The following is a 15,323-nucleotide window of genomic DNA, read 5'->3' on the forward strand; positions in this document are numbered from 1 at the left end:
TATATATATATATATATATATATATAAATGTTCATGTCAGTGCATCCCTAATATATATATATATATTATTATGCTTTCATTATAATTTTATGTAGCCTATTTGACAGACTTAACTGTTGCACTTTACTGTATTTTCCTTTATTGAAGTGATTTCAATCATCTTTCAAGCAATTCAAAATCATCATGTTGAACAGTGCGCATCTGAAGTGTCTCAGCTGAAGGAAATAACACATTATTTATCGGCTTTAATATATCGGACAAATTTTCTTATTGGGCCGATAACGATAACATTAAAAACAAACATATTCTGCCGATACCGATATGGTGGCCGATATATCTTGCATCCCTAATATATACCGATATGTAATGTCTTGACTTGAGACCCTACTAAGAGTAATAGTAGGCTATATTCATGCAGTTAAATAGACGAATGCTATGAAGGTTGATTTCCCTGTGAGGTTAATAGATTCCAATACAACATGATATTGGGAGTCTTCACATGACTTTTGATTTTATGTGAACTGAAATCTCTGCTGACTTCATGGAGTTTTCTCTGCTCTGAAATCAAACTACTGACCAATGCAGTGAGAAGAAAATGTGCATATTTGTTTTAATAACAATAACTGCTTCAATAACAGCAAAAACAATAGTGATGATTATATTGAAAATATTATTTGTTGGATTTATTGTAAGTTTCACTTATTAGTAGCACACTGAAAAACACTAGTTTCTCATATATGCACACTAACACATGTTCCAGAACACACACGTGGAGTAATAAGCTCGCTATCTAACGTGCTTTTTGGTTTTGGGTGTCTAAGTTGAGATATTAGTATATTATTTCTTTCTAAAAGCAGGCTGTGTCTGATTAATTAAACCGTGAGAGTGTGTGTGGCTGAAAAGAGGTGTCTGGATTCATGTGCAATGCATGATGAACAGGATTATTGAGCCTTTCTCTTTCAGAATTCCAGCCATTTCTGTCTGCCTGTGTGATGGTTTTTATCCCCGTATGTTGCCGAATGTTTGGGATGCCAGAATATTAGACAGCGGAATGAAGCACCAATGAGAGGCAGTGTAAACACAGACCCCCCCACCCCCCACACCTGACTGTTTTTCCCATAAATCCCTTCACTGCATAATAGGAGAATGTCACAGTCGGACAGAGATTGTGATGATGCTGTTTCTCTGTGGCGCTGCGTCAGTAACTAAAGCACCTTCCAGGTGTGACGATTGTTTGAAGCCCGTATGAAATCACGATTCATTGCCTCAAACAAAGGAAAGTATTTTGAGGAAAGTTTGTAACCAGGCCGCTTTGACTTCCATAGTAGTAAAAAAAAAAAATACAATGGATGGTGCAACAGAACTGTTCAGTTTCCCTCATTCTTCAAAATATCTTATTTTGTGTTCAACGGGACAAAGAAAATTGTACATGGTTTGGAAAAACAAACAAAAATTTCATTTTAAGGGTGAACTATCCTTTTTAAGTCCCACTGAAGTGCCTTGGATCGCGCAGCTTTGTTTGATGCGTTGACGTAACTTCCACTGAAAGGTTGGACATGTTGAATGGCTCCTCCCCCTTTTCAAACAGCCAATAGCGTTTAGTTTCCCTCACAGACTGCGAGTCGTACTTGACGGCACCATGGAAGCGAATTCGAGCGCTGATGATACGCTGGATTCAATAGTAGAAGCAAATACATTCTAGACTTTCATTCTAGACTTTTTCTAGACAATTCTAGACTTTTTCATAAATTTAAGAATTTCATTCTTAACCAACGTACGGTTGGAAAACGGGACAAACTCGAGCGTTTGAGCAACCGAAACACACACTCCCACCCATATTGCTCTGTGTGTCAACGCTCGCTTCGGTCAGGTGGTGTTTATAGCATAGGGGGCGGAGCTTTAGATTCTAGAGAGCATTTGATTGGACAGAAGATGTGATGAGAAGCTGAAGTGCGCGGTGATGTCATCAAAATCCCTAAACCATTTTAGCGGAAGTGAGAGACAGTAAGTTTTGAATGCTTATATCTCCTAAATGCAATTTTTGTCATTGTTTTGGAGCACACCAGCTTATTCATAACTTTAAGGCTAACATATTCATACTAAAAGCTAAAAAAACATACATTTTGGTTTCAGGGGGCCTTTAAAGCATGTTTCCTTTAACAACATGTGATGTTTACATTTAACTAGGCGTGAGAAAGTGACATAAACCATGTGAAATCCGATCAGAGCGGTCAGACTGAAACGGATTTCCAGACATGCAGGATTTTAAACCCCTTATGAATGTGGCTCAAAATGGATTTGTAAAAATCGCATTTCATGTAAGTTTTTACTAAATATCATCGGATTCCAATCGGATATGCACAAAAATGGGAAGCCCCTCAAGGTAAACGCATTGAGTGTTTGGGCTTTGGTCAAGTTCAAGCTGCGCTTAACGCTTGTTAAACTGCACACACGGTGATGAGTTTAAAGCGGAAGTGCTTCAAGTGAAAGTGACTTGACTTGACTACACTTTTCCAGGATCAACACCAGGAGATCTCATGGTCCTGGAAACAGTCCTTTTTTTCAGCACACATCACTAACCCAGCTATCTCTGACTTCACCAACATCTCAGGCTTAGCCAAAGTTCCCATCTCCCTCGTTGTCTCATCATGGAGGTCCTGAAGTCCTAAATGGCTATGTGCCAATGGTGGACATGCAGGTATATAGCAAGTTGAAGTCCTGAAAGACACGGATTTGTGCTGGTTGGTGTACCAGTCAGTATCGGCGTTTTCACGGATTCACGTTTTCTAAGTTTACACGGAGATGCTAATTTTTTTTTTTTAAAAATCTAAACTTGCGCCTTGGATGGACCCTGTTTCAAGGTTTGAGTTCTCGAGCCCCAAACACTGTTGTTGTGTGGATGAACGGCCAGAATGCATTAAAAGTTTTCAGTTAAAACTGTGTCGTGTTAGCGACAAGTTAATTACTAATGATCTTTGCAATGGAAGTGAATCAATCAAAACTAACTTTAGCTGGACAATAACTTTATTCTAGAGCTGCTGTAAAGCTAGAACAATCTCTATTACTGTAATTTCCTATTATCACTGTAAAGCTGCTTTGAAACAATCTATATTGGTAAAATCGCTATATAAATGAAGGTGACTTACAGTATACCGGTTCCTCTGGTATACAGACTTAAATTTTGTGTACGATATGTAATTTTTAAATATTGGTGCGTAGCTGAAAAAATCACTGCATCTATTCAATGGAAATGAAGAGCATGTAGAGTGCATTGAGAGGGACCTCTATTAAAGGAGTAGTTCACTTCCGAATTTAAATTTCCTGATAATTTACTGACGTTGTTGTTTTAACTTTTATTTATTTATTTGTTTTGTAAATGCCGTTTGACTTTGTCTTTGCACGTTGGCTTTGTAAACACTGGTCGGTTCTTCCGCCTACACTGTTAACCCTTGCTGTAAAAAAAGGCCAAATTCTGACAATATCATACCATTTTCCATTAAAACAGTAATATACCGTAGAAAATAAAAATAGCCTACAGGAATATACTGTGAATTAACAGCTCAAAATCGACACTCAGGCCCTGTCCCAAATGGCGCACTTCATGCGGACTTTCGGTCTCGTGGACTTGAATTGCGCGTGCTCGCTGAGTCTACGAGTCCGTAGGCTGTCCCATTCAGCATTTTACCGCTCTGAAGTGTGCTCAGCAGCACCCCCTTTGTGCCCTTGAAGCGGTCTTCCGCGAAGCCCGCATAGAAGCAGGCTTCACGCACTTTAACTACCCAGGAATCCTTGCGAAAGGCCAATCAGACAACAGATGGGAGGAGATTTCACTAGCGGATAATTGTTGACATGGCTGAGAAGAAAATATTACGTTTTTTATGACCTAAATGTACATTTTATCAGTGGTTACCTACAGTTTATACAAACATTATGGTAATCGACCAGTGGTTGATGTCTCAAACATAATAATAGCGCGTTTAATAATACGATCGCATTATGATTCATTAAATAAATAATGGCAGGGCTTTACTGAGTCATATGTAAACATAGTATGAATATTGAAACCTGTAAATTCATCTGAAACTCATGCACATTTTCATTATGTTTTAAAATTGCAATCTTAGTTCAAATGGAACATTATGTATTATTATGTACAACTGTATACATCATTTAAATAAGCATGGTGTATCTATTGTCTAATGCCCAAGTGATATGCACAATATCAAAATATAGAACTGTAAAATTAGGCTGTGTAGTTGACATGGAGATAAGACGTTGGAGCGCAAAAAATGTGATTTCTCCTGTCCAACAACAACCAGGCCTGTATTTCTGTCAGTAAGGTTATTTTTCACTCTGATTTCTCTGAAAATAAAAAGCTAGATGATATATTAAACTTTTTCTGTACGATGGGTAAATATCATATTCACAAAGCAAGATACCTTAAATTCAAACCTAGTTGCAAATTTTTTGCTTATGATTTACAGTTATTCTTCACTTCAAAAAATCCCCTCCAATAAAAGAGCTTCGAAAATATCCTGTATTATAGAACAAGTTTTATATAAATTGTAAAAATATTTTATTTACTGTTATTATTTACTTTCATTTTCTCTGTATCCCCACATGTTCATTGTTTTGTATTTTCATTGTAATGCAAAAAAAAAACAACAACAAAAAAAAAAAAACAGCCCGTTATTTCCGGCGTGCTGATCAAGTCTGTCCCAAAAATACCTCTCAATGCACCCTCGTGGACTCGCGCCAAGGGCCCTATAGGTCTGCACTACATGACGTCACCAAAGTGTGGACTCTGAGGAAGTCCACAAGTCCGGAGTGTGCCATTTGGGACAGGGCCTCAGAGGCTGTTTTCCCAATCACACCCTATACCCTCAATCACTATTGCCTACATTAGTTCACTAATATAGTCCACTTGAATGAAAAGAAGTGAGTGAATTGAGACACTGATGAACACCTGACAAGCAGAATCACTGAAGGACAGAGAAGCAAGAAAAGAAAATAGAGAAACACAGAAACTACAACTGACTTCCAGTAACACTGAGTGTGAAACCAGTTTACAAACCAGTTTAACATTATTTCTTTCATACATGTACAAAAGTTCTTGTTGAGAATTAACAGAGATTTAGTTAATAATAAAGTTTGTTGTCACCATGATGGAGATTAGTATTTGCTTTAGTTGGTCTCTTGTCTCTTGACTGCTTACCATTCATCTCTCTCTGGCTGCTGTATCAGTGAGTTTATAAAGCACATTTGTTATGGCAAGAAAAAGTCAAGAGGAAGATGATTAGTTATTTTTGGCTTTTGAGATTGTTTAACAACCATCCTGGACATGTCTGATATTCAGATCTTTCCTATATATATTCTTTGAATTTATGGGTATTTCATATTTAGTATATTTAATTGTGAATCTACAACATGAAATCAACATTTCTGTAATCAGGTCTTCTGGACAATATCATAATCATATAGTGCATTAAAACATGTTTAACTCCTGGTTGTCTCAGACACACACAGACATCAACAATCAGTATATGAATCTCAACAATGGTGACAATCAAAAGTTTCATGTCGCAATGCATGCTGGGTTCCAAAATAGTATAAAACTCCCAGCATTCACTGCTGCATGAATAATAAAAAAATATTGCCACCATTGTTGAGATTCATGTGCTAAATTGTGATATCTCTGTGTTTCTAAAAGACAGCATAGCTCTGTTAATTTTTGGTTTATGCATGATGTGTTAAACAAATAAGTAATTGTAATTTATTGCTGTGGTTTCACAGTGGTAATGTAACACTTTTGATTGAAGATAAAACTCTGAATGAGTAGGAATTAATTCCTTTGTGAATGAACAGGCAATATGATGACTTTATCACCATAATCAACATAACCGCAATCATTCATAAACTGTGTGTGTGCACAAGTGTGACTTGCACAAAAACACAGCTCAAGCAGCAAAAGAAACACTAATGTTTTAGCATCAGCATCCCAACTAAAGCAAGCACTGATCTCTATAATGGTAACTTCAAACCAAACATTTTCAATTAAACATCTCAACAACTTCTGTAGATGTATGACAGAAATAAAGTCATACTGGTTAATACTAAGTGTACAAATGTGTAATGGCTATAAGTCAGTTGTAGTTCTTGTGTTTCTCTATTGTCTGTTCTAACAGCAGGTGTTCATCACTAATGCTCAACAATCACTTACATATTTCCTTAATTATCTCACTGCAACACTGTCTCAATGTTACTTTTTACTCTTTGTAGTGTGGATTTCCCTGTGGGGTTGAAAGGGTTAACAGTGTAAGATAAAAAGACACACCCACAAAATGTATTTTAACAGTAATAAACTGTAAGTTATAAAACAGGTTTATACTGGCAACACTGTTGCCAGTAGTTTACTGTAAAATCTTGTTTTTTGGGTCACCATTGTGCAGAAGAGTAGAGCCTGTGCTTCAGTCCAGGAGAAGATCTACAAACATTGATGATTTGCTGCATGTTGCTTTATTTAACAGACAGTGACTGTGTAGTTGTTGATCCAGTGGAAATCTCTTTATTTATCAAAACATTTTTGTGGTTTCAAATGAAAGATTTCACAGTAATACTATGCTCACTTTATTAATGCATTATAAATTTTAGTTAATACTTTTAAATGACAGTTGGTTAATTTAAGACAGTCGGCTTCTGCAAGTGAAATTAGTTAACTCGAGTTTTAGTGCATTTTTACAGTAACATACTGTAGATTACAGTAAATTACTGGCAACAGTGTTGCCAGTATTTTACTGTAAAAAAACCTGGTAAGGTCTAACAGTGTACATCACGCTTGACCTTTCAACGTGATTAGGTAATGCGTGAAGCCGTGGACGTGCAAGACGAGCATTTGTGGTTAAAAAGTATGTAAATGTTTATTTTGTTATAAAATGGCGGATGGTTTGTCTAGATAAGACTCTTATTCCTCAGCTGGGATCGATAATACAGACTTTGAAGCTGCACTGAAACTCACATTTGGACCTTCAACCCGTTGGACTCCATTGAAGTCACTATATGGAGAAAAATCCTGGAACGTTTTCCTCAAAAACCTTTATTTATTTTCGACTGAAGAAAGAAAGACATGAACATCTTGGATGACGTGGCGGAGAGTAAATTATCATGAAATTTCAATTCGGAAGTGAACTACTCCTTTAACTTATTAATGGTTATAACTTAATTACCCAACAATAAATAACCCACACAACTAGCTTTCTTTAATATAGCAAATAGCATGTATTTGATTTTCGAGATGCAGCTCATAAAGATTGCTCAAAAAGATTGCTATTGAAATCTGAAGTCTCCCTGTTCTTAGTTAGTGCTGACTGAGAAACATCTGTGGCTGAACCTCACAGATATCCGAGAGAAGGAGAATGGCTTTCTGTCAGATGTTTTCAGAAAACTGATGAAGTATTCACTTTGCTTTCAGGACACTTCAGTTTTATGCCACCATTATTACTCAGATTCGATCAAGCCTCTGATATATTACTCACAAGAACACTGCTAAGAATTGACTTCAGAGTAAAATAAATTCTTGGCTCAAATCTGCGCTTAAAAGTTAGTAATCAAGCATCTCAGTTGTAATTTAAGTGAGGTCTAGGACTAAATCTTGAGTGTCAGTCTTAGAGATGATTCACGACACTTCACAAACGGGATATTGGATGACCACATATAGGCATGGACATAGGCACTGAATAGATTTCCTTATTTAAGAATATTCTCAGATAAATTCACATTGAATGGTATAATTCCTAAGAGGAGTTTACATTCAACACACATTTGACAATAAATAATTTTCAAGAGAATATATTATGGAAAATGAAAGATAAGCACATTTTCCACCATTTCTTAAATGCAAATTTTAAACCGGCGTGCTGTTAACTGGACCGTCGATATATAAGCTAGATTTTATGATATAATCAGCCAACATGGATTCCAAAAGAAACCCGAACCGGCGGGAGAAAAAAGCGCTTCTTTTGCTGAATGAGTTGAACAGCAGAAACATGTTATAAACGCAACATTAACCAGCGCTGGGAAAGATGAGGAAAGATGTTCTGTCCAAACGATAGCGTTTGATCAACTGCTCATTGTCAAACATTTCAGAAACAGTCTTGAGAGACCTCTCGAGCTGTCTTAAGAGTGATTCTTAGCTTTAAGCCATTTGATAACTTGCTTTTATTCTTAAGTTTGAAAGTAGGAGTACTTTCAATGAATCTCAGCACTTAAGACTAAAATGGACTCACTCCAAAGCCACCAAGTTGTCTAAGAAGAAACAAACGCTGCGAGCATTTTGTAAAAATGTACTCTGAATTCTCAACGAAGCTCACATGTGACTCCAATTATATAAGTGTTGAGTTCTGAGCTGAAAAGTCTAATCTTAATGCTCCATTTTAAAATAACGTACACTTACACTAAAGCCTAAACCGACCCGATAGTGTTCACAAAAGCAAATGTGACATGAAAAAGCAATCGTAACCAAGGCATTTTAGCTTGTTTTTTAAATCTTTTATCGAGACTCATCTTTCACTAATCTTTAGTGAAATGCTTTCATCTTTACATCTTTCTTTAAATGCTGTTGTGAGCAAAGAATTGAGAGACTGTCTCGAGCTGTCTTAAGAGTGATTCTTAGCTTTAAGCCATTTGACAACTTGCTTTTATTCTTAAGTTTGAAAGTAGAAGTACTTTCAATGAATCTCAGCACTTAAGACTAAAATGGCACTTTAAGAAGCTTGATAAATACGGGCCCTGAAAGAGATATTTTTATATTCAGATCGTCCAGAAATGTCAGGACAGACAACAAGCCAGGTTGAAGTAAGTGCGCCACATTTTACTTTTAGGCACTGAACAAGCTTCTAATTTGTACTTATTTTACAAGTTGCCAAATTCGTTTGAATTCGTACGTATGACCGACCACTGACCCCGCCCCTAAACCTACCCATCACGTGGGTTTAGACAAATCGTATGAGTAAGATCGTATGAATTAGCCACCTTTTAATCATTGGTCGTGAGATAGCGTTGGCATGTACCATGCTGGTTAAATCTGGGCGCAGATCTTCTCTAAGGTTCGTGTTGAAGCCTGGAGAATGGAGATCGTATCCTCAGACAGACCTCAGAGAAACCTGAGAGCCCGAACCCGAGACGAAGCCAGGGGTCAACACCGAGATGGACAGTCTCGATGTCCGGGTGTTCAGGCGAGGAAAGGGATCCGATGGAGGAACTGGGCCGAAGGAAGGAGTATCACAGAGTAACCCAGACTGACAGACTGATAAATCAGGAGATGAGAGCACCAGTACATGCTAAAGAAACCATGGGAAAGCGTGCTGTTACAGCAAATCATATGGTGTTTTTTCTTTTATGACAACCATTTAAACAAATCTAAACATTTAAGTAAAACTATTGTATTGTATTGTATTGTATTTCTTTATTGTCCACCAAGGTGGAGAAGTATCTTTGGCTCACCAGGACATAAAATAACTATACAGACAGTACTATAGTAAAACAAAGATAAAAACACAGGACAAAAAACACAGACAGATTCACATTACATAGATATAAAAATACAGTTCATGCCACTGTCATTTATCAATCGCTTGCGGAGTTGAGAGTTTTTTGAAAATTTTATTTAGCTTTTTTTTCAAATACAATAACAATAGCAAACATCAGACAAGACACAAAGGAGACAACAACAAAAAACACAATAACAAGAAAATCTACTTTATCAACTCAAGTCATGTGGCACTGTTTTTATATCATTCAAAAAGGGTTTCCAGATTTTATAAAATAATTCACCCCTGCTTCTCATTGAGTATGCAATCTTCTCTAAGGGTACACAGCTGTAAGTCTCCGATCAGTGTCTGCTTTCCATTTCACATGTTTTAGCTATTATTAACAACATTTCAGTAAGCTTAATATCTTGACTGTTTCGGAGGTTAGAGTTGGTAAAATTGCCTAAAAGCACTCCTCTGGATCCATTGGGAGTAGAGAATTTTAATAGTGTTCGGAATGAAAGACCTCTTAAACACATTTTTATTCGCTAGAAGGATTCTGTAGCGCTTTCCTGATTTCAAGGACTCAAACTGAGTAAAGAGAGAGTGATAACTCTCTGCAAGAATAATCCTGGCCTCCTTCTTTGCCCTTTCAGCATAGAGTTGTACTAAGAGTTTGTTCTTAGATCTGCAGTTTACCAGGCTGGGAGATGAAACGTTAATCCACTCTACAATAGATTTGTACACAAGATCTACAATATGCTGACTAACTCCCAAGCCACCAAGTTGTCTAAGAAGAAACAAACGCTGACAGCATTTTGTAAAAATGTACTCTGAATTCTCAACGAAGCTCACATGTGACTCCAATTATATAAGTGTTGAGTTCTGAGCTGAAAAGTCTAATCTTAATGCTCCATTTTAAAATAACGTACACTTACACTAAAGCCTAAACCGACCCGATAGTGTTCACAAAAGCAAATGTGACATGAAAAAGCAATCGTAACCAAGGCATTTTAGCTTGTTTTTTAAATCTTTTATCGTGACTCATCTTTCACTAATCTTTAGTGAAATGCTTTCATCTTTACATCTTTCTTTAAATGCTGTTGTGAGCAAAGAATAAGTCAAGTCAAGCCACATTTATTTATAAAGCGCTTTTTACAATACAAAAAAGTGCATCTCCAACCCTGAATGGTCAGGATGCATGTAATTCAGGAAATGTAATTTAACCCTCCCTGCCATATCGTGACCAGCGCAGAGACCTAGATCAGGTAATGTTTGACGCTCAAGAACACATTAAGCCCATGTTGAGCAATGGTCAGCACTTAGTCAGCACAAAGACAGTGGATTCCTCTTTGAGAAAGCCTTCAGGAAGACAACTATAAATAGCATGTTATGTGATTAAGGTAAAACGAAGGGCAGTCTGGTGTATGGGTTTGATTGACCTCTGAAGAATACAGTAAGCAAGCATGTCGAGGTGTGCATTAACCACATGAAAGGTCTGATCAGCTGACGCCAGGTCAATCAGTCACTCAGTCTTTCCTCAGTACTAGCATGTGCTCTGCTGAGAATCTCATAAAACATCTCCAAAGTTAAAGCTAACAAATGTATTGAATGTATTTTACTGTAAGACCTTTGAACACGAAAGACAGTCCCCCCGCCCCCCTTCACATTACCATAATCTGATTGTTGCACTTTATGATCCTCATTAGACTCCCATTACTAATACTGTAAAAAATACATCAAATTTATAGTGCTTCCTCTGCTGGTTTCTGCTGCATATTTCTGGTGGTTTTTGCTGGTTTCTGCTGGTTTCTGCATGTTTCTGGTGGTTTCTGCATGTTTCTGCTGCATGTTTCTGCTGGTTTCTGCATGTTTCTGGTGGTTTCTGTTGCATGTTTCTGCTGGTTTCTGGTGGTTTCTGCTGGTTTCTGCATGTTTCTGCATGTATCTGGTGGTTTTTGCTGGTTTCTGCTGCATGTTTCTGCTGGTTTCTGCTGCATGTGATGGCATTCTCCCTATCAAACACGCAGAGCTCAGTTGCAGTTTGGGCGCTGGAAAACGGCAAACCAGTTTCAGTAGTAAATATTTCATGCTCATGATCTTGAAGATACAGCAGAGCCATTTAATGTCTTCTTTTATCTTCAGTTCATCGAAGGCTGTGTCTGAATAAAGTTGTAGTTTGTGTTCTTATTTCTCTTTCTTTCAGTGCTTGTTCACAGCTGGTGTTTGAATGATTGAAAGAATGTTTCAGGAACATCATACTAACCTTTAAATAACATTATATTAACATTCAGGAAACATTTTTATGTTCTTGGAATGTTAGAAATCAACGTTCCTAGAATGTTATTAAGTTGAAAGTACGTTTGAGGAACATCACACCTTCTAAAACACGTTCCTCTAACGTCTAGAAAACCGGACATTGTTTACGTTCCCAGAACCAACACTGAATATTTGGAGAACATTCTTATAACAAAAATCTGTTAGACAGACAGACAGACAGACAGACAGATAGATAGACAGATAGATAGATAGATAGATAGATAGATAGATAGATAGATAGATAGATAGATAGATAGATAGATAGATAGATAGATAGATAGATAGATAGATAGATAGATAGATAGATAGATAGATAGATAGATAGATAGATGAGTATAAGCTGTATCATAATTTATTTGCAGATTTGTTTTCGCTTTCTAATGTGAACTATTTATTTGTGGATATCAAAATTATTTTAATCATAAGGTTTCCTCTCACCCAAGGTGTACTTTATCAACAGAGAATTTTGCAATAGGCTTGGGTCAAATGCTACCACCTTTCCAGCCTCCTTAACATCTGCCTTCATCTGTCTTCCCTTCTTCTTAGCTATGACATGGTCCATTATGGTCATTCCAACCAACTTCGACAAGCCAAGGCTATGGGGGACTACCTCATTGTTGGAGTGCACACTGACGGTGAGGACACACACACACACACACACACACACACACACACACACACACACACACACACACACACACAGTCATGTAGTGTCAGTGTCAGGCAGTGTTTGATCAATTAATCTCAGAATTATTTCTGATTATTTACTGACACAATTTAGTTCTCAACGTTTTAATATTACTTAAGCAGACTTGTGTGTGAATTAAGTTTTAAGTTTATGATTTAAGTTATAAATATACACATTATAGTGCACGACAGCATTGTCTTGGCCGTACACTCTCAAAAATAAAAGTTCCAATATGGGGTTTTTGCAGGGATGCCATAGAAGAACCATTTTTGGTTCCCCAAAGAACCTTTCAGAGACAAGTTCTTAAAAATATAAAAATATAAAAATTTTCTCTTAGTGTAAAGAACATTTTACAACGTTTAAGAGGTGGAAAGGTTCCATGGATGTTAAAGGTTCTTCATGGAACCAATAAAGCCAATAAAGAACCTTTATATTTAAGAGTGTATCCTATGAGAAGGTGCTTCTTTTTTCTGTTTTCATGATGCATTTGATCATGATAGAACAACAGGCTGTCAATCAATGGCGAGTGATATAAACTTGCAATTGTGTGTTATAAAGTCAGAATTGCATGATATAAAGTCGCAATTGTGTGTTATAAATCAGAATTGCATGATATAAAGTCGCAATTGTATGTTATAAAGTCAGAATTGCATGATATAAAGTTGTACTTGTAAGTTATAAAGTCAGAATTGCGTGATTAAAAGTCAGATTTGCATGATTTAAAGTCGCAATTGTGTTATAAAGTTGCAATTGCGTGTTATAGTCACAATTGCGTTATTTAAAGTCGCAATTGCGTTATAGTCAGAATTGCGTGATATAAAGTCACAATTGCGTTATATAAAGTCCTAATTGCGTGTTATAAAGTCAGAATTGCGTGTTATAGTCAGAATTACGTGATATAAAGGCACAGTTGTGTTATAAAGTCAGAATTGCATGTTATGAAGTTGCAATTGCAAGTTATAAAGTCAGAATTGCATGATATTAAGTCACAATTAGGTGTTAAAGTCAATTGTGTGTTATAAAGTCAGAATTGCATGATATAAAGTCACAATTTCGTTATATAAAGTCGCAATTGTGTGTTATAAAGTCAGAATTGCATGATATAAAGTCAGAATTGCGTGTTATATAGTCAGAATTGCGTGTTATATTCAGAATTGCGTTATTTAAAGTCGCAATTGCATTATAGTCAGAATTGCGTGATATAAAGTCACAATTGCGTTATATAAAGTCGTAATTGCGTGTTATAAAGTCAGAATTGCATGTTATATTCAGAATTACGTGATTTAAAGTCGCAATTGCGTGTTATAAAGTCAGAATTGCGTGATATAATGTCGCAATTGTGTTATAAAGTCAGAATTGCGTGATATAAAGTCGCAATTGGGTTATAAAGTCGCAATTGGGTGTTAAAGTCAATTGTGTGTTATAAAGTAAAAGTCAGAATTGCGTGATATAAAATTGCAATTGCGTGCTATAAAGTCAGAATTGCGTGATATAAAATTGCAATTGCGTGCTATAAAGTCAGAATTGCGTGATATAAAGTCAGAATTGTATGATATAAAGTTGCAATTGCAAGTTATAAAGACAGAATTGCATGATATAAAGTTGCAATTGCAAGTTATAAAGTCAGACTTACATGATTGTGTTTTGTCGCAATTGTCGCAATTGTGTTAAAAAAGTCAGAATTGAGTGATATAAATTTGTAATTGCAATTTATAAAGTCAGAATTGCATGATATAAAGTCACAACTGCGTTATATAAAGTCGGAACTGCGTGTTATAAAGTCAGAATTGCGTGTTATAGTCAGAATTACGTGATTTAAAGTCGCAATTGTGTGTTATAAAGTCAGAATTGCGTGATATAAAGTCAGAATTGCGTGATATAAAGTCGCAATTGGGTTATAAAGTCGCAATTGGGTGTTAAAGTCAATTGTGTGTTATAAAGAAAAAATTGCGTGATAAAAAGTCAGAATTGCGTGTTATAGTCAGAAATGCGAGATATAAAGTCACAATTGCGTTATATAAAGTCGCAATTGTGTTATAAAGTCAGAATTGCGTGATATAAAGTCAGAATTGCGTGTTATATACTGTATAAAGTCAGAATTGCATGATATAAAGTCGCAATTGTGTTATAAAGTCACAATTGAGTGATATAAAGTCGCAATTGTGTTATAAAGTCAGAATTGCGTGATATAAAGTCAGAATTGCGTGATATAAAGTCACAATTGCATTATATAAAGTCGCAATTGCGTGTTATAAAGTCAGAATTGCATGTTATAGTCAGAATTGCGTGATTTAAAGTCACAATTATGTTATATATAAAGTCAGAATTGCGTGATATAAAGTCGCAATTGTGTTATAAAGTCAGAATTAGGTGATATAAAGTCGCAATTGTGTTCTAAAGTCAGAAGAACTGCGTGATATAAAGTCGCAATTGGGTTCTAAAGTCAGAATTGTGTGGTATAAAGTTGCAATTGCAAGTTATAAAGTCAGACTTGCATGACATAAAGTCGCAACTGTGTTAAAAAAAAGTCAGAATTGAGTGATATAAATTTGTAATTGCAATTTATAAAGTCAGAATTGCATGATATAAAGTGGCAATTTTATAAAGTCAGAATTGCGTGATATAAAGTCAATTGTATTATAAAGTCAGAGATCTGCATGATATAAATAGAAATATATTCAGAATTGCAAGATGTAAATCAGATCCTGTAGATCAGAGTTTCTCAACATGGGCATTCATTTCATATTTTTGAAAACCAGGATTATCAGACGCGATATCAAAACTGATATCAT

The 15,323-nt window shown here is 36.1% G+C and overlaps 1 protein-coding gene across 1 annotated transcript in view; it reads left to right on the plus strand.

Moving 5' to 3' along the window:
- Positions 1 to 15,323, plus strand: part of LOC308685703 (ethanolamine-phosphate cytidylyltransferase-like) — a 39,474-nt gene that overhangs the window by 522 nt on the left and 23,629 nt on the right. Inside the window, exon 2 of the mRNA XM_081357665.1 lies at positions 12,390 to 12,478. Within this exon, the coding sequence (XP_081213791.1) occupies positions 12,390 to 12,478 (89 nt within the window). The remainder of the gene's footprint in view (positions 1 to 12,389; positions 12,479 to 15,323) is intronic.

Source organism: Scardinius erythrophthalmus, assembly GCF_964197995.2.
Source record: "Scardinius erythrophthalmus genome assembly, chromosome: 1".
Classification (NCBI taxonomy): Eukaryota; Metazoa; Chordata; class Actinopteri; order Cypriniformes; family Leuciscidae; genus Scardinius; species Scardinius erythrophthalmus.